This window comes from Haplochromis burtoni, unplaced genomic scaffold, assembly GCF_018398535.1.
Source record: "Haplochromis burtoni strain Fernald_Lab_line unplaced genomic scaffold, NCSU_Asbu1 Contig_149, whole genome shotgun sequence".
Classification (NCBI taxonomy): Eukaryota; Metazoa; Chordata; class Actinopteri; order Cichliformes; family Cichlidae; genus Haplochromis; species Haplochromis burtoni.
Genome location: NW_024582510.1, coordinates 1,349,817 through 1,370,107, shown reverse-complemented (window position 1 = coordinate 1,370,107; position 20,291 = coordinate 1,349,817). Strand labels below are relative to the sequence as shown.

General features: G+C 40.8%; 1 protein-coding gene across 1 annotated transcript in view; it reads left to right on the top strand.

Moving 5' to 3' along the window:
* Nucleotides 1-20,291, top strand: part of myo1g (myosin IG) — a 64,227-nt gene that overhangs the window by 12,727 nt on the left and 31,209 nt on the right. Inside the window, exons 11-20 of the mRNA XM_005942658.3 lie at nucleotides 69-239; nucleotides 2,261-2,331; nucleotides 7,675-7,749; nucleotides 7,930-8,062; nucleotides 11,195-11,361; nucleotides 13,760-13,967; nucleotides 14,476-14,699; nucleotides 15,891-16,035; nucleotides 18,861-18,965; nucleotides 19,614-19,727. Coding sequence (XP_005942720.1) covers nucleotides 69-239; nucleotides 2,261-2,331; nucleotides 7,675-7,749; nucleotides 7,930-8,062; nucleotides 11,195-11,361; nucleotides 13,760-13,967; nucleotides 14,476-14,699; nucleotides 15,891-16,035; nucleotides 18,861-18,965; nucleotides 19,614-19,727 — 1,413 coding nt within the window. The remainder of the gene's footprint in view (nucleotides 1-68; nucleotides 240-2,260; nucleotides 2,332-7,674; nucleotides 7,750-7,929; nucleotides 8,063-11,194; nucleotides 11,362-13,759; nucleotides 13,968-14,475; nucleotides 14,700-15,890; nucleotides 16,036-18,860; nucleotides 18,966-19,613; nucleotides 19,728-20,291) is intronic.

Below are 20,291 nucleotides of genomic sequence, written 5' to 3'. Positions count from 1 at the left end.
AGCAACCACTTCATTCACAAACCAATCTCTTCTTTCTTTGAACTGACAGTCGTGCTCTTTATGCGCAGATCGAATACTTCAACAACCAGATCATTGTCGACCTGGTGGAGCAGGCCCACAAAGGCATCATCTCCATTCTGGATGAGGCTTGCCTCACCGTTGGAAAAGTCACTGACACAGTCTGCTTGGACAGCATGGACACCAAACTGGCACAGCACCCCCACTACACCTCCCGCAAGGTCAGAACTAATTACTACATCTCCTCATGTGATGTAACATTTACACTACGATTCCCTTACTAGACCCGAAGGTTAGAAAATAACCTTATACTCTCTAACGGTAGCACACAATTAAAAGGGCACTCAAAGAGCACATCCTCTGCCAAAGCCAGTGCATTATTTTGCAAGTTTAGGAGAAATTTGCTTCATACTTGGAAAGATGCTTTCATAATGACTGGGTTTCATTAGCACTTCTGCCAGTGCACAATAACAAAAGTATTTGTTTTTGTGAATTATAACATGATGAGGTTATCAAGATTCTCTACAAAAGCAGAAGATCTTTAAATGTTTTTAACACAAAGTGGTTTAAAAACAGGATCTCGAACTTTCAGAATTAACTGGGAAGGAAGTGGTTTTATTTTCAACATGTTCTCATCAGACTTACAGTAAACCTAAAAGGCAAAAGAAGGAAGAAATCTGATCATTTGCCAAAATCGAAATGCTAATATTTGCCTTTTGTAGGTTAGAAGCACTGAAGTAAAGCAGTGGAAATGCTAAAACCTAAAATAAATTGAGTTTTGCTCATTTTGGGGAAGGGTGGATTGTAAACACATAAAAACAAAACCAGTAAAGCCAGAGAAGCAATTTATTGGATAAATGTTGAGACAAATCCACACTAGTCAGAATCAATAAATGAGATGAAATCTTCTTTCAGGCAGATATTAGTAAATGGAAGGCAGTGCTGAGCCTTGAAAGACTTGAAATGTCCATTTATGTGGACGTATAATTTAACCAGTCACAATATTTAATGGAATTGTTGAGCAACAGTTCTTTAGACTGTCTGAAGGTCCTTCATATGTTTTACTTTGGACATTGGCTGCTTTTTCACTCATTTCCAGTCCAGTCCTTTTACCTGACCATTTGTTTTACTGTTTGTTAAGCTACTGACACTGACTTATACATCATTCAAGGATAAAAAGGCACCTAACTCAAGGGTAAGGGGTCAACGGTCTTCAATTGGTATTGTCTTTACACAGACAACTTAGCAAAGAACCAATTTTAAAATATATCTGTGGGTGCTTATTAGCAGCCTGATGCAAAAACAGTCTATTTGCATTTCTTTATTGCATATATGAAAAATACCAAAGATGACAGTTTGACAGGCATAAAATATATTTTTGTACCAAGAGATTGATTCCCAAAGAACTATTGGTTGAAAAGTTATCATGCATAACTCAGCATGGTGTGCACTCTGTCATTAAGAAACTGAGGAAAACTAACAAGTGGAGATAAAGAGGAAGTGACAGTCCTAAAATCAAATGAACAGTATCTGAAAGTCCTGTCAGGAAATCAGACATAAAAACAGCAAAGACCTGACACAGAACCTAAGAGATGCATCTGGCCCTTCAGTTCAATCATCCACTGTTCGCTGAAGCCTCATCAGAAATAGAAGGGTGGCGCTCAAGATGGCACTCTTAAGGAAGGGAAACAGGGAGAAAAGGCAGAGGTATGCCAAATTACATCAGAGCTGGAGTGAAAATCAGTGTTAGCAGGTGTTACGGAGTGATGAGACCGGATTTGAAATTTCTGGTCCAAATTTTTATCACTGTGTACAGAGAGGGTCAACGGCCATCTGTAAAACGCGACTTAAGCTGTGTCAGGGTTTGGGGCTTTTTCTTATATACTGTGTTTGTATTCATGTCTGCATGTTTCAGTAAATCAATGATCTTGTCTCTCATTGTTCAAAATGTGAAGAAATGAGAGGCGGTTTGAGAATTTTGCACAATACTATTTTTTTTTTTATTTAAATATAGAGGAGAATAAAAACACCCATAGTTACCTAAGAGAACAGGTGCAGTTTTGAGGTTTTACCACTAGAGAGCAGAGTTTCTCCAACATTTTTCCTTTTAGGTTTGCTCCAGATATGAGATGCTTTATGAAGTGCAGGATCTCCAAAACTCCTCGTAAAGTTGAGTCTGAAGATGTCTGTAATTGAGTTAAATAGATCATATTTCACTCACATTGTCCTCTCTTGTTTCCAGCTCAGCCCCACTGACAAAAGCATGGACTTTCAGAAACACTTCCGTATTCGCCACTATGCCGGAGACGTCACGTGAGTCGCTACATTTTGCACTGTTTGTTGTCATGTTTTTCAGTCCAAGGCCTCTCTGTGGAGAAAAAATAATGACAGGCTGCTGTGCTTGAGTTCACGAGTGTAAGCCATAAAATCCTATTAAAGGAGGTCAGCTCATGGCAATGACATCATTTGGGCTCCAGTGGTCCAGTGTGACAGCTTTACTGAGCAGAATATGTAGTAAATTCCCATGTTAACCAAAATCTGTGCAATCCTGGAAAGATGTTGTCACTTTTCATATCCACTTAATGTATAATTGTATGGACAGTGGATGTTTCCACAGATGACAGCAGGGTTCAGAAGTCACATATACATATATGAGTAGGACGCTACTCTGCACATAAACAGGGCAATGTAGTGGCATGCAGAGGACACGCACACATCTGCTGGAGCTGGAAAGACATGATTTTCAACAGGATCAGTGGATATTCATGTCCAAAAACTTCCAAACCGCTAATATTTTATGTGTCAAATTTTAAATCACGTAAAGATAATTTAAATATATGTTTTACAACACAAAGAATGAATTCCATCTATTCATTTTCTTGACCACATATGTAGTTTGAAGTCACAGGAGTGCTGAAGTCTGTTCCAGCTGTCGTGTGGAGACAGAGGCGGGGTAGAGGTCATCAGTCTATCACAGGGCTAATACAGAGAGACAGACAACCGTTCATTACTGATATCGTCTTTGTTGTAGTGACAAAGGTTATTTTAGTTCACTAAAACTAAACAAAAAATCAAAACCACGTGTGAAAAATAAGATATTTTAATGAATGTTAATAAAAGGTAAGTAGAGATAGTAAAGATTTTTAAAAAGCGCGTTTTGTTTTAGTGACATTTTTGAATATAGACAGGATTGTGAGACAGGTTTGCTCATGTTTATTGAGACTGGAGGGTAAACATGACTATGAGTCAAGTGTTTGTAAGTTATGTTCTGAAAACTTGCTTATATCAGCCTTTATCACTATTGCAAAAACACTCTAAACGTAACACTGAAGCAGAAAAAAGCAGTTAAAACTGTCTGGGCTCTCCCAGGAAGAAGTTCTACTCCTCCACCTTGAAAGGAGGCAGGTATGGTGATTCAGATATATGACTAGGATGCCTTTTAGATGCCTCCTATGCGAGGCATTTTGGGCAAGTCCAACTAGGATATGGCCTTCTGGAAGACCCGGGACACTAGGGAAATATCGTTAATAATGTCAGGCTTTGAATGTCACGCTGGATGAGGTGGCCTTTAATAAGGAGGTCTGGGTATCTACACATGCCCCTGCAACCGTGACCCTGTAGTAAATGCACAGATAAATTATACTTGTAAAAGTAGGCTAAATCTAAAAATTAAAAACTTTTTAAAAAAAAGCTATAGTTACCCTGGCAGCGGCTTGCAAAAGTGTACTTTACTAAAGTCAAACAGGAGGCGTTCTGAGCTGCTAGAAAACAATTTATAGGACAGATGACATCATAAATCACATGTATGGCTATAAAACTGATATATGCATATTGAGCTTTTTAGCTTTTAGCCTGCTCTGAAAGTTGAATTTATTTTTCATTGATGTTAGTGGTTGCTTGGTTTATGACACACAGACTAAAGAAGAAACACTTTGCTCAGCTTCCTTCTCCATCACTGCTCCATTTCCTTATCGGGATTTAAACACTGCAGCGGCCAGATGATGCCCCTGGCCAGCAGTCAGCCGCCGTGGCTTTGGATCCCCACAGCTCACGTGTACTGCCCTCAATCTAGAGAGGGAAGGACATTAATATGTCAAGGGAACACGCAAGTGGAGGAGGATGAGGAGAGATGGAGCCAGCTGATGAGACAATTTCGTCTCTGTGTGATACAGCAGCAGTAATCAAAGACTACTGAAGGAGGTTTATTGAGGTTCTGTGACTCTGGGAAATCCAGGCTAACAGGATGTCAAACACACACAGAAACACAGGACAATTTCATGCATCAGCTCAGGATCGCTCTCACCCACAGTTAGCAATGGTGTTTCTATTCCCCTGAAATGCATAAAAGAAAAGGTTCTTGTAGTAGTGATGTAGTATATGAGACAAAATGTTATTATTACTGATGCAGTAATGTCCAAGTAGCTGTTCATTTTATTATTTTTTATATTAATTAGGATTGTAACTAACAAGACTCTTTTAAGAATTACTCTATTAATTTAAATTATTTCACAAATTTATGCTTTTTTTTAATGCAAACCCAAAAGAAAAAGTTTGAGTCCACTTAATCAAAATATTGTGACAGTTGGTTGATCAACATGAGTGTTAGTCAAGAACTTTTTGAAGTTCTTTTCATTGCCTGCGGGTGCTTTTTAAATGAAGATTTTGCTTACAAAGAAACATCTTACAACATGCTAACGGACTGACCGCTCACTCCCTTTCAGCTGCATCTAGCTCTCTATGTCGAGTGGTTCGTTGATCTGATTGGATGAAATTAGCCAGTTAGACAGTGATAAACAGATAGTACAGAAGTACCAGGCAACTAGGCCAACTTCACTGACCTGCCAAATGTTCCTCGTATTTAGTTTTTCACCCTTGTTTATGTCTAAAGCTAAAGCAGTGCTGTATGTTTTTGATTTTATACAAATACTTCAGTCAGAACACAGTTTTGTGTAAAATTCAACTGTCTAACTCCCTGTTAACTTCTAACGCTCATAAAACCTCCTTTTCGTCTGGACATTAGGGTTAGGGTTAGACGATGGAAAGATAAGCAGATTAATTTTGATCGCCAGACCACTGCGCTGTCAGAGAAAAAACACAAACGTAAGCTGAGTCAGAGAGGGTTAAATTATTGAATGTTACGTTTGTTTAATTGTTTAGTCATGAGCATCCTAGAAAAACCATGTCGTCAGGGTCCTGCCAGCGGTAATATGACGGGCTGGATAAGAGCGTGCGTCACAGACCTGCAGTAAGTCATGACAGATGGCTGTCCCTGTCACTACGTGTCCCCATCATCCGGCCCCTGATCACCTCAGGGCCACGACGGGGTCTCTCCAGCTGAGCTGTCACCTCTCGTATATTGCTTCCTGGTGGCACCATCCCCTGTCCCATCCCATCCCGTCTCAGTCTTTCCTTACTCTGGCTAAATATACTCTCTTCCCCCCCCCCCCCCCCCCCCCCCCCCCCTTTCTCCACTCTCACCAAACCACCAGTATCAGAAGCTTTGACCTACTTTGTTCTCTCCTCCTTTTCTCATCCTGTTTCCTCTTCTCCTGCTTCTGTTCTGCAACACTCACCTAGCTCTCATTGCTATCCGCGCTTTTAAATCCCTGCAGAATTTCAGCCTGCACATGCAGCACTTTCAGGAAAGATATACAGTTTCATATATTCCTACTCTACAGCTTTATATTGCAGGCATCTCACATCTTTGTCACCTGACTCTCCCCATATGTGCTGCCTTTCACCTTGTGCCACTCAGCGGTCTCCTTGCATCAGCCTTGACCTTCATACTTTAATATACATTCCTCTAAATCATTGTCGTGTCTCTGGAGACCGGCTGCCTTTGTCTTTGCCTGTCCTCTCCTGTCTGCTCTGTCGCAACAGCTTTCCTACGCTTGTAAATAAGTGCTGTGGCTTCTTGTTGTGGGTCCTGAACCCTCACTTTTTTTTTACACTGTCTTACTTCAGCGAGCCTCCAAGAAATCTGATCAGGTTATATTGACTTCTGAGAGCCAAGGAGACACATCTGTCATAGGCACTGATAAGTTGTTAACGAATCCTTGACCATTTCCCCTTTGACTTCTATAGGCCTGGAAGTCTCTTTGGAGCCACAGGTATCGCCCCCTGGTGGCCATTAAAATACAGACTTAAGGCACTTCCACGTTGGCATCCCTTCTAAGATCTGGAGGCTATGTCCAACTTTTACACTGTCTATTATGGAAATCTGTGACATGTTGGCCCTGAACTTAGGATGCTAGAGTATGCAGTGAAATAATTCTGTCCAGCATCAGCCTTTCCAGACTCCAAATATGGACGTTTTTGCCCTCATATGCCCCCCAAGAAACAGTGCAAATGAGACCAGACACTGGCTAATTTGCTCTGGCATTGAACTGAATATGAAGGGAAGCTAATTTAACATAAACAAGAGTATTCTGAAGCCATTGGGGAGGCCTTTATTGAAAGTAAAATTCATGTTGAATACTTTATTATTGTTAATAATTGGATAAAAATGCAGATGTTTCAGGGTTTTTTGGCTTCTAAATGGACTGGTGCTTATATAACGCTTTCATTCACTCACATTTGTGCTTTTCTATATAACATTCACACTCCAGTGAACACATCAGAGTGCAACTCAGGGTTCAGTGTCTTGTACAAGGATACTTTGGCATGGCAGGGATTGAACCACCAACCTTCCAATTAGTAGATGACCTGCCTCTGCCTTCAGAGCTACAGCCACCTCAAGTGGGGAAAGACAGAGAACGTTTGAGAACCAGTGGTTTAGCAGTTGAAGGTAAAACAAGTCCTGCAGTAATCAGGAAGTTGGTGACTGGGTCCCAGCTTGTGATAGTCAGCATACATATGTGTCCTTTAGTGAGAAACTGAACCCAAAAGTGCCCCAAACGTGTCATTGTTGTGAGTATGTTAATATGGATTATAGTCCAAAGTCCTGTAACTGGGTGATAACAGTAGAAAACCCCTATATATATAATGTAGTTTAAAAAAAATGTAATTTTAGGGGAATATTTGTATACATTTTTTGTTTTGGTGCTTTTACTGGTTTTAAAGCTTCTCATTTACAGGATATGTGCACAGTCCAATAAAAGGGATGCATTCTTTAAAGTCAGAAATGCATCCACACTGTGCATCGTATTGTTACACTGTGAATACGAGGGAGAGGTTTTTATGAGGCAATGCTTACACTACAGCAGGCTCATCCCCCGGAGCTGGACAGCTTATGTAACTGTGCCTTACAATGTGCCCGTGACCTCCCACTGATGCCTCATCAAAACCAACTGAGCAGTTTGTGGAGGGAAAAAAAAAGGCAGACAGATTAGTTTGTAGACAGTTCATTTTATCTAAACGCGAGCCATGGGGAGAATTTGACCATGTACCTAATTTGTAAATTGACTAAGCAGCATGACTCTTGCTCTAATCCTTTGCCGGAGGTCTGTGAGTCATTAGTAGCAGAGAGTGCAGTTAATGATAGCGACCCTTTGAGTGGCAGACACTTACTCTTTAAACTCTATTGCTATTTTAGTTTGACTTTTGTGTAACTTTAGCATCTTGATTGTTATTGTTCACTCCAAATACTCATCAATGGGGCCGCCCTCTCATTACTAAATAATTACTCTCATATCACCCTCTCTACATCTGTTGCAGATATTCCGTCGAGGGCTTTTTGGACAAGAACAAGGACCTGCTTTTCCAAGACTTCAAGCGCCTTATGTACAACAGGTGCCAAACACAAGCATCACTGACAGTTTTTCCCAGCATCATAATGCTCTTGACAGTTCATTAACTGGGTCATGTGTATATATGAGTTTCTTCTTCCCTCAGTCTGCACATCCCTCCTCTGCTAGCCTAGTTAATGGTGTCCTTTCTTTACTCTTTACCCCGCTTTCTCGCTTCTCATAGTGCCAATCCAGTCCTAAAAGAGATGTGGCCAGATGGACATCTGAGCATCACAGAGGTCACCAAGCGGCCTTTGACTGCTGCCACCCTGTTCAAGAACTCCATTGTGGCTTTGGTTGATAAACTGGCGTGCAAGGTTAGTAGTTTCTGCTTATGATTGACTTCCTCGTTTCTTCTGTTAACCCCAGTGGGAGGCTGTGGATGTATTTTCAGCTAATTAATGCACGGTTGATGTCCACACAGTAGTAAATGAAGAAGCATTAAAGTTGAGAAAACTGATTTCTAAACTAGTTTGTAAATATGTTAATCCATAATACTGCTGCTTTATGTTAAGATAATTATTTTAATCGCTACCACTCCGTCTACTTAGAGAGCTGCCATGAGACAGTACATGATTGATGTTAAATGGCTAAAATAATAACAGCGTTTTGCAAAAGTGTGCTGATTGGATGGTTAAGACTTTATAACGGTACCTTTTCCTACCTTGTGCTACCTTGATAGCATGTGATTGTGTAAGATAACTGCTAATAAATGTTAGTAGTTTGGTGTGAAGCCAAAATGGTAAATGCTCTAAAATGACTTGTGGCATCCATTACGGTTACAGTAAAGTATTTGCTTTTATACTGAAAATATAATGAAACTTTTAGGTTGTAGCACCAGTCAGTTCATTCAAGCCAGAATTTGACTTAGTTGGATTTCCCCATTTATTGGAAATGTACTGAGTCATTCTAAAGGGCTCGCTGAATTTGTGTGTGGTATTGTAGTGAAATGTCTTTCCTCTTAGATATCCCACAATATCTGTGGTGTTTAGAGCTCAGTCCCAATGTAGCATAGCTCTTAAAAGTCCCGTAGACCTCCTCTGGCATTAACATCAGCACAAAAACTGTGCACTGGGAGCTTCATGATATAGTTTCCATGGTCAGCTCTTGTAGGTTTAATGTGTAGGTGACCCAGTACTTTTGAACACATATACTGTAGTTGGCTGTCTCACCAGATGATATAGTTCTCTTTTTTATAGTGTAGCCATCTACTTATTAATGTAGTCTTGTTAGCTTTAGATGAGTTTAATTGTTTTTTCTAAATTATTCGAACTACCAAAATGTCACTTTATTAAAAGGCACAAACCAGTTAAGGGGGATTTGTTCAGTTTAGATTTAGCTTTAACTAAAACAAAGTGGTCATATCACCAGCTGCATATCTCATTTTATTATCTTAGCTGTGTAGTTAGATACCCAATTAGTGAGTTAGTGAGAAATTTAGTTTTTGGCTCAAACCTTGGTTAAATTACCAAAATAAAATCTCACTAAAAAAGATAGCATAAAAATGATTCTCATAATATTGTTCAGTTTAGCTTCAGCTAAAGCTAATGTAGGTAGCTAATCACAAGCTTGCATTTAATTAGCCTTTTCTTGCTTTATTTAGCTTAGCTACCTAGTTTCTGCCCAGTTACCGAGTTTCTATAAGCTTGCTAACTTTAGAAATAGGCAAAATGCCTTTTCCTCAAATCATTAGATAAGTTACTAAGATATAATTTAATTAAAAGTAAGAAAGGATATATTTGAATCAATCATTTTAGCTTTAGCTAAGCTACATGCCAGTCTTATCAGGTAAAATTTCATATGCCTTTCTTTCATTATTTAGCATTACTGTCTAGGTAGTTACCCTATTACACAGTTGCTCTAAGCTTGTTAGCTTTAGAGGATTTTAGTAGACTTCTTTCTTCCATCATGATTGGATTTAGCTACTTCCTGATTTAGCTTTGTGGAATGACTGTCTGATTAGCTTTACAGTCAGCCTATAATTCTATGGTTTGTGTTTTTTTTATGCTGTTTTCATAAACACATAACACGTTTGTTTATATAGGTTACAGATTTTAATCTAGCAAAAAACATATGAAAGATTGAGTCCAGTGGAGCATTTATTTTGGTTTTGCTTCTGTGCTTTGATTTTGTAGAACATGAATTGAAGTCAAATCAATTACTCTGGAAACCTACAGATTTGTTTATATTTCTGTGTCAGAGTTTGTGTTTAGTGCCAGCGTAGATCATCTCCCCAGTTTACTCTGCTGTCTGTACTGATGCTCTGCACCAGTTATAGGCGGTTCTGGTCCCTGTAAGTCTGCATGACTCACAGACTATTCTGAGACTCCCAATGTGTTTGTGTGATGTCTCCTTTGGATGGTGCATAATAAACATCGGAAGAGGAAGAAGAGGTGTAGCATTTACATGTATACATCGCAGTCTGTTCCTTATGGTGTCAGGGAGTAGCAGTGTTTCTAAGTTGTCCTCATCCTATCTGTCTTTTTGTGGCATTTAGAGGGTGCTGAGGAGGAGAAGGAGATGGAGGTGGTACATAAAGTATGCACCTCACCTCGCCTGGCCTCATCTCACTGACTGAAGTCTGACATTTCTTGCTGTTATTTTTGGACGGCCTGCTTCCGGGCTGCTGTAGCATCTCGTCATGATGTGGCTGAGGTGAAATGAAAGTAAACTCCCATGCCTGAAGGGTTTTTTTTGCTGTAGGTCACGTTGAAAGAGCAGACAGTTTTCTTCAGCAGCAGTACTGAAGCACCTGTGCTCAGGCTTCCCACTTCATTTCCTCTCAGCCTTCATTTTCTGACATTTTCTCAAACTGCTGCCGAGCTGAGTCGAAACTCCAGGCAAAGCCTGCACAAGGATCAGTGTTTGGTGTCAGAAAGTGCTTCGCCTTATTTGTCTTTAATGGACAGAGCGGTTAAATCAGTGAAAACACAACAGCCAGTTCTTTGACAGGATGTAGTGCATCCCCGCTATAACTGTCAAGGTTCAGGCATCCAGCCATGACCCCGCTTCATCTAAAGTGCAGCTCGGCGTGCTGCTAGCGAGTAGCTACGCGGGGCTGGGCTGTTGTGAGGCTCAGCTGCTCACTGTGGCGTTTGTTGAAACATTCTGCAAGTCTGATTAAGGTCACTGAACTCAGTTTTCCAGTTTTGCAGCTTGGCTGTGGTGCAGCTCATTGACAGTTTACAAGCTGAGTTCAGTTTATTTACTCGCACAGTGATGACCGCAGCGGTGACGCGAACACTGAGAAAAATCAAAGACCTGTTCAAGTTTGTGCAGGTGATAAAACAAGAGTGTTATGAAAAAATACATTCAGAGTATCAGTCCAAATGCAGTGTTGCTGTGTCACCAGTGATGTAACACTTTATTGAAAATGCAAACAGGCTTGTTGAAATACAGCCAAAGAAAGCTCACACCATGCCAGATGAACAACTTGTTCTATTTTGCAGGAGCCATACTATGTGCGATGTATAAAGCCCAACGAAATGAAGTCACCGGTGTTGTTTGATGACGCCCGCTGCCAGCACCAGGTGGCCTACCTTGGCCTGCTGGAGAACGTGAGGGTACGCAGGGCGGGCTTTGCCTACAGGCAGCTCTATGCTCGCTTCCTGCAGAGGTAAGACAACGTGATTACGGCCTAGTGAAGTGGTCTCTTCAGCAACGGAGTGTAACACCATGAGTAAAATGTGTTAAAAAGTTAAAAAAAAGTAACTTTTCTTACCCAAAATGTACTTTGATCTGAAACCTTAAAAAGACGGCACACATTTATGTAAATAGTACTACCTAGGGATGGGTATCGTTTAGGTTTTATCCGATACCGGTGCCAAATCGGTACTTTTGAAACGGTGCTCAAGTGCTCAAACCGGTGCTTAAAGAATGGAGAACACAAAATTGGTCCAAAAACCTCTCATGTTCAGCTGTTTTTTTGTAAAAAGATAACAATGTTAGCCTTTTCTGCAGCTATGGGGCATATATGGTATCACTCTTGGCTGGAAGCAGTGCTTAACAATGGAAAAAACACAAACTTTGTCCAAAAACCTCTCATGTTTAACTGTTTTCCACTTTTTCTTTGGTCATTTTAGCCTTTTTGGCCAGGGTGAAGGGAGTATCTGCCATCAAACAAGAAGACAGCCGCATGTAGCTATGATGATGTTTGCTAGTTCACCTTACATGCATTAATGTAATAACGTGGTTAGCCTACTCAACGTAAATTACACACGAACAACATTGAAGCTACTCATGCAGAGAAGAACGCTGCTGCTGCATCATCATCCTCATCATTTCTGCTACACTGGCAGGCTAGGGGCCAGGACTCTCCTCTTCGGTGTTTTTGGGGGATTGCTATGCGATAACAGGCAACCCACCCCAGAGACGTGCTACGGTGTGAGGTCTCGCAGCAAGCTATCAAATACGGCGCATTTCTGGCTTTTAAACAAAAAACGCTATGCGTCGCCAGTGTTTATCGGATTCGGTGTTACCTCCTTTGACAGTATCACAGTATCAGCTTAAAGCACTTGTTGCTGCTGAGTTTGCATATTTTGCTGTGAAGTACAGCCAGACTTTTGACCGCTTCGCCTTGGGCATTTTTAATCTGTAGCTCTGCTCTAAAAGAACGTACGTACCTGGGCCCGCCTACTATCCTCGGAAACGTAAAATGATTGGCTAGAAGTGTATCATCTCAGGAAAAAAAAGCACCGAAATAAAGCACCGAAATGTGCGCTGCTTTTCGGTCTGGTTACTACCGTTTATGTCAGAACCGGTACCCATCCCTAGTACTACCCAAGAGATTTAGACTATTTGCCAATTGGTGCCTGTTTTAACAAAACCTAACACGACTAAAAAGACCTCAAGTTAACATTTAAGGTGTGTCAAAAAGTTGGCTAAAAGAAAAAACACATTACCAACATTACCAGCCTGGTTTATGCATGATATGTTTTGTATTTTTTGAAGTCACTACGTGTTGGACAAGTCATTATAATGACCATAATTTAATTAGTATGACCTGAAACTAGAAAATGAGTCATTAGCCATCAGGACAGTGTTTAGAGGTCCCATCACAAGAAAGTGGAGGGCAGACTTCCACAGGACTGGACGTTTTTTTGGGAGCTAGAGGGATCGCCCCCTGCTGGTAATTAAAAAGAAAAAGTTTATGGCTTCATTTGTCAGACTATGCTCAGCATTTATACTGTGGTTGCTTTCCCTTCAGGGTTGTCTTCTTGTGTAATTCTGCACCACTGCAAGCACCCTAGCTATTTTAGGATTAAAGTCCTGTTCTGACCATCTGCTGAATCTCCTCCACAGTTTCAAAATAGCAAACCTTCAAGTTGAATTCCATTTTTGGGAAGAGGAGGAAGTAGCAGTGAGCCCAATCTGGAGACTGGAAAGCTCAAGTGTGATTGTGTTACTCATAAACTCCTGAGTTTTTCTTTAACGGCCTGTCAGCAGGTGCACAATGACACGACAGCAAATGTCAAAGTTAAAGTTACAAAATTGTCTGGGAGCAGGAAAGTGCTACATTAGAATAAGGTCTCAGCAGATGCGGCAGAAGCATGGCCATGTAAGTAGTTAAATACAGATTTTAAAATTTTTTAATGAGAGCCAATGAAAGGAAGAAAAACATGGACAATGTCAGAGTGTTATTTTGGTGTGGTCACAATGTTTTCTCCAATTTTAATCAAAGCTACACTTGACTCTAATACCATAAATTAAGATATCTGTCCTCTGATGCCTCTGGATATCACAGAAGGCTTCTGGATAAAGTCTGACCCTCGTTGAGAGTTCATGGTGCACAAAAATGTGCAAATGTCAAAATCACAGTGACAGTGAAAATTCTCTCGGTTATGCGTCTGATATTGATCCCTCAATCTGACACTTGGAAACTGCTTGGAAACTCACGTTCTCAGGTAGCAGAGTTAGTGATGTTCACTGACATCAACTGTCTCTACCCAAGTTTGAGGTCAGACTGCAAACACTTATGTGATCATCGTCTCTGATTCTTGCTGAATGTTGTTCAGGTATAAAATGACGTGCGAGTACACCTGGCCAAACCACCTGATGGCGTCAGACAGGGAAGCTGTGGAGGCCATCGTCATCCAGCACGGTTTCCAGGACGACGTTGCGTACGGCCAAACAAAGCTGTTTGTGAGAACACCGCGGTCTCTCTTCACACTGGAGCAGGAGAGAAACCACCTCATCCCCATCCTGGTGACTTTCCTGCAAAAGGTGAGGCATGAAAGTGTCACCATGCTTCACAGCTGGTTTAATGTTTAATTTTAAAGATCCATTGATGTGATAGTTTGACATCTAATTCAGCATCAGGAACAGTTCAGATGGTGTGTTGAAGTTAATAACATGCAGTGTTTTTTCCACCAGGCTTCAAAGTATCAGAATAGAAACTGCAGTTTGTCTCAGGCTCATGAATATGTGGCTCTTGGTTATGTTCGACTGAAATTCATCTGCCAGCTTGAATCCTAATTTCCTGTAACAATAATTGGGATAATTAATGCGATCCAGAGCGCAGCTGCATTAAAGTCAATTACTTCGCTTGCTCAATGAAATACCCTTCTCTTTTCTCTTTCCTCTGACCTACTTTATAACTGCAGAGAAATCTGGAACTCTAACCGGAGGAAAAGTTTGTCTTAAGTGCTGTGGGATGCAGAGGCAATAATTTTCCTCTTGTTTTGTCTCTTTCACACGCCCCTTTGTTGTTGTTTTTTAACCTGACCCACAGGTGTGGCGCGGGACTCTAGCTCGTGCAAGGTGCCGGCGGATGAGAGCCATCTATGCCATCATGGGCTGCTATAAGCGCTACAAGGTCAAGGCACACTTCTGGGAGGTGGAGCGGAGGTTTGCTAATGTGCGAACTATGGCCGACTATGGGAAGAGCTTGGAGTGGCCGACGCCGCCTGCAGCACTGTCGCAGTTTCACAGCATCACAGTCATGCTGCATCGCAGGTCAGAGCACATAAAAATATGCAACTCTGTGTGGTCTGTGAAATACTAAGGATATTTTACATTACATAGACTGACATATTATGCTGTGTCATTATATATTTAATAAAAGCTCAGCCAAAAGAAGCAGTGTCCATCCTTACTGCATCCATGGGAACCCTACCAACATGATGCACAGTCACACAGTTTTAAACTTGGGTGTTATCAAATCGTTGTCTCTGGGGATTGACTTGATTTTGGAGCCAAGCTGAAGTGGCAGTTTTAGGAAACGCCGCTTTGGGGATTTTCATGTTGGCTTCATTGTTCATCCCCAGAGGTTGCTGCTTAGATGTGAAACACTTTAGAGACTTTATTACAGATGAAACAAAAGAGATGTAACTTTCGAATTAGTGGATTAGTTTTAGAGGTTAGTAAAGTATTAACGTTTAAAGATATTGAGAAACAGCCCTTCTACTTGTTTACAGCCTTTTTGTTAAGCTAAGCGAAGTGGCTGCTGGCTAAAGCCTGAATTCACAGATGCGAGAGTGATTCATCTGTCTGTTCTTTGCCGTTCTTTTGATCCACTTCAGACTTGGTGGATCTTTTCTGGGGTTTGAGGAAGAACAGCCCCAAGTTTGAAGTTGTTTGGATAAGTGGTTCAATATTTTAGCTGGAATTTATTCTCTGTTAGCAGTGTTTCCCATAAAGTGACTGCTGCCCGCCCGACTGCACATAGAGTTATACATATTCAAGCCTCTTAACCCTAGGTTTAACTATCTGAACTAAGTGCCAAACCCTAACCTAATCCTAATTCTATCCATTAGGGTTAAAGTCTTACTCCTTCTTCTTCATCCTTACCTCTTTATCCTCACTTCGTCTCCCTCACCCCCACCACTCTCTCCACCTCTTCTCTACCCTGCCTGCTTTCTTCCTCCGTCTCTTTATCTTAATTTTGTAAAGTGTGCAAAAATCTGGTTTCTTTTTTAAGCACATGTGTTGAAATCAACTCATCTCTTAAGGTCACTAAATTCTCAGTAGCTGCAGAATAAGTCGAGTCAGTGTTTGGCTGTGTGATTGAGTGAGTTTTGGATCACTGATTTTTATCCTTTATCTGACTCTAACTTAAAGCTGTTCCTCCAACTTTTCTTTCTTTGGGCCTTTGAAGTAATATCCACCCTCATGGCATGCTGTCTCGTTCTCATCCCTCGGTGTCAGGTGGTGGGCGAGGCAGATCGTGAAAAACATCCCGCCGTCTGACATGCTGGAAGTTCGGGCCAAAGTGGCAGCTATGACGGCTCTGAGCGGAGAGAGAAAAGACTGGGGAGTCAGCCGAGCCTGGGAGAGGGACTACCTGGCAAATGTAAGAATCACAGTAGTAACAAGATAAATCCTGGGTACCTTTGTTGTTTCTCAGCACATCGTGTTCGAATAGGTCGTAAAATTATTTGTTTTGGGATTTATTTTGACCTCTGGAAGACACTTGATTTATTTTACCTTTATTTAAGCAAGAAAATTGGACACTTGAGATATGAAATCTTTCACAAATTTGTGAGTATCCACCTTAATATGCAAAGATGAGGCAACACACGCACACACACATACATGGAGATTGGTGCTCCTAAAGTTTGCTTAAAAGATGCTGACTTTTCTGCAGTCTCAAATGAGTACAGCTGTGGAGAATACCTGGGTGCAAGCGATCAGTGAAACACAATTATGGGAGGCAAAACTGAATAATAAACACACAAGACAAACTAGCCCTTTGAACATGAGAACACCTAACATAGAGATGGATACTTAAGACACGAGAAACACACGCAGGGCAGAATAAATTGAAACAGTGAATAAAAGCAAACTATAACCACCAAATAAACTAGATCATAAAACTAAAACTAAGAAACCAGCCATTATGTCTGCGATTATTGTGATTCAGACAGCACACCTAAATCTCAGCTAGAAAAGCAGAACTACTTTTGAAATCACCTGAAATGATATTGCAATGCATTTTATTGAAAAGCTGGAGTTGACTTTTCTGCCATTTTTACACTTTCCACTCCAGATTTAAAAAACAAACAAACCCAAAAAAACAGTAGAAATAAGTCTCAGTGGCTTCCCTGGAAAGGCAGAACATGATTTCAAAATTAAAAAAAAACAAAAAACTTGTTTCTTTATATATATTTTAACATATCAATGTTAAAATAGTGACATAGATTCTCAAACACTGCTGAACTAATAAAAACATTTTGTAGTTTTATAGTTTTCCGCTTGTTTTTTCTGCCTCTTTAATTTCCAAAACAGAAGAATTTCTTAAGCAGTTGTCATTTCACATGACTCCCATTTAGTTAGTTCAGCTGGATATTTTGCAGCCCACTGGCAGGAAATTTTCACACAAATTCATCACAGTAATGAAAAAAGACTTGAACAATCAGCTGTGTATAGGATCATCTTTTGTTGTGAATGTATACTGTGCATGTGATGTGCCTTGGGCTGTGACCAAAAGAGGGCTGTTCATGTGAACACAGCCCTTTATTGATGAATACTACAGTTGCTTCATTTACCAGCTAATATGAGGTTGTTTTCTGACTTTAAAGATGCCTTCGGGGAGCGTGAGCGTGACTGCCGCAGAGTCCTGAGACATTCCCTTTGCTAGTTTGTCAGCCGGCCCCTGACTTGCTGGCCTCCTTCAGGGATCTAAGTTCATGTGATTGCATTTAATTCCACAGTGACCTGTAGATTAGTGCATGCATCGTGGCATTCAGTCAGGCTGAATCCTTACTGTGATTGTAAGTTCACCGAGTTCAGGGGGTTCATGTCCAGTCTTAAGCTTCAACAAAGGAAAATCTTCAGGTAATCAACACTAAGACCTGGAAAAAGTGCCTGAACCTGCCCCGTTTCATTTTACTTAAATGAACATATTTAGACAGTGATTTTCCCATTCAGCAAAAATGGTGGCTACATTCATCTTTTATATATAGTCAGAGATGTTGAATCTTAGCTGTTGGTAGTAATTTGGAATCACACTAGCATATCAGTTCACTCAGTAGCACTCAGATTTACCTCTGGAACCAGGGAAGCTGGTACAAGTTTAAAAACTAAGAGGTTTTTTGGATACTTACCGTTTCCAAATAACACCAAACGATAAGCCATAATATAAGAGTACACCAGTATGCATTCCTGTGAAAAATATATCCTCTGTCTTCTGACATGTTTTGATTACACCATCAGACTACAGAGAGAAGTGTCACCTTGCCTCCATCACCTTATGAAACACCTTCACACCAATCAACAGGCAGTCATGGAGCCTCTTGGTTGGCATCCGGTGCTCTTTTGAAGTAGGCCTAGTTTCTCTCAGAGGGGATATTTGGTTTCCAAGTGGCTCTTTAGGCTTTCTTGGCGTCATGTTAGCACACATTCAGATTAAGGGATGTTGACATCTCCAGGCAAATGAAGCCATTAGGCAGTTCAACTTTCCTCTATGCTCCCTACTGATTTTTTTTCTCTTTTCTTTAGTTGGCGAATAGGCTGGACTGGTAGTTAGTTGTGGTTTGATTCACACAAGAAAGTGAGCTGTTTTCCCCTTTGTATTCTCCCTGCTGTCAGTCAGAGCCTTTGATGTGTCATGCTGTCATAATACTCCTCAAACAGACTGAGGTTCACTTTGATAGAAGAGATTTTTTAAGGGAAACGAGTGTGCAGAAAGTGATACAGAGACTGAATTTATTTATATAGTTTGTCTGCAGTTATTTACTGCAAAATGAATGTACGATGGTCACACCTGGATTTCTTCAGTGCACACAGTCTGGGAACCACAGCTTTAAACCGTACACTGTATATATTAAAGCATGTAAAATAGATTGTAGGAGAAATGTTTAAAAAATGACCGTGATAGCTGCACTTTATAGGAGGAAGACTATAACAGAGTGTTAGATTTGCCACCAAATGTATTTCTCATCAGCTTTGGTCCCTCTCAAACGGCACGTCAGGCTCCGTGTCTGGTAACAGCAGCCAGGGGCCTTGAGCTTTGATCTGCTGCTTATGGAATTAAAGCGATAAAAAGGCTTAAAAGAGGCTGGGAGAGGTCACCTGGAGTTTTGTGACTAACAGTGAAGTGCATTCCTATTCCATCTGTACTGATGATGGTGGCCTCAACCGACCTCCTGAAATAATACTGGTCTTTCATTTCTGCAGGCCCGAGACTGCCCTCAGACCAGCGCCAGCTTCATCCGAATTTCCAAGGAGCTGAAGAACAAAGACGAGTACAGTCAGGTCCTCTTCTCGAGCTTCTGTAGGAAGGTACAGTATGTGAGGAAAGAACACGGGGAAATGGAAATGTCTGTTTTGTAGCCACAAGGAGTTTCTTTCTTCTGCTTCTTCCTTTTAGCTTTGGGATGTTTTTCTGGTTCGATGTGTTTCCCATTCCACCCCCTCATGCTTCCTCTCTTTTGTAACAGCTCATCTTTCAATATTTCATGTTCAAACCAGTGAACACAGCCTTCTCAGGAAGTAATCTGAGGATTAATCATAAAAAGGAACTGAACTATGAATTCAGTCCTCAAGTTCCCTTAACCTGAATGAAGCGCTGCTTATTATTTTACCTCATGCTGAACCTCTTATCATCTCCCTGAGGATAATAATGGCCATACTTTCCATATCAGGGACTGAACATTGAGGGCTTCGCCTAAGTTATGAGTAGAGCTTAGTTATATTTGAAGTTACGTAGCCTTTGATACAGTGAACTGAAGCAACCCCCGACTCACAGACCCACCACAGTCTTTTTTATGTTTTCTTGTGTGTTGCTTCTTTGCTGCTTTACAAGGAAAACCTGTTTTTGAAATGAAATAACCCAAAAGATCCTGCAAGAGGCATGAAGGGCTCTTCACAGAAAATAGAAAATGAACAAACATGCTGAAGCTTTTTCTTTCCCCTGTTCTGCTTTCTCAGGTGAACAGGTTCAACAAGAGCACAGACCGAGGCCTGCTCATCACAGACAAGTACATCTACAAATTAGAGCCAAAGAAACAGTATAAGGTTCTGAAGAAGCTTCCTTTAGACTCAGTAAGTACTCACGTGGGAGAGCATACACTCTGAATGCAAGCTCGCACACAGACTCATTTGCTAGCTTCCCTCCTAAATCCCTTCTCTTATCTTCACTCCTGCTGTCTTTATCCAATATTTCCAGCATTGCAAACGTACCCTGTTGGGATCTGAGCATATGTTACTCATTTCCACAGCCTGATTACATTATAACTCTCACCCTTAAACCCCAGACTGATTAAACATAGTGTCCCCAACAATGCTCATAGTTGCAGGCACTGACTTTTTACCATAAGACCATATGATGATTTTACAGTTTTTAATACAATAATAAATACTTTCATTTTTCATTAATTGCTTCAGTCAGTACTAAATTCACTTTACTGTCCTTATACTTATTTTGTGCTTTCATGTGGTCTCAGAGTGACTGAATGTCTGCTCAACTCTTTTGGTGCAGAATTTGCAGAGTTATTCATCATAATACATTTCTGATAAATAGTACAAACACATATATTGCATATAATGTTTGTGGCTGAGAATTAATTGTAACTGGACGGCTCATTGCTGCACTGGTTTGAATCCACA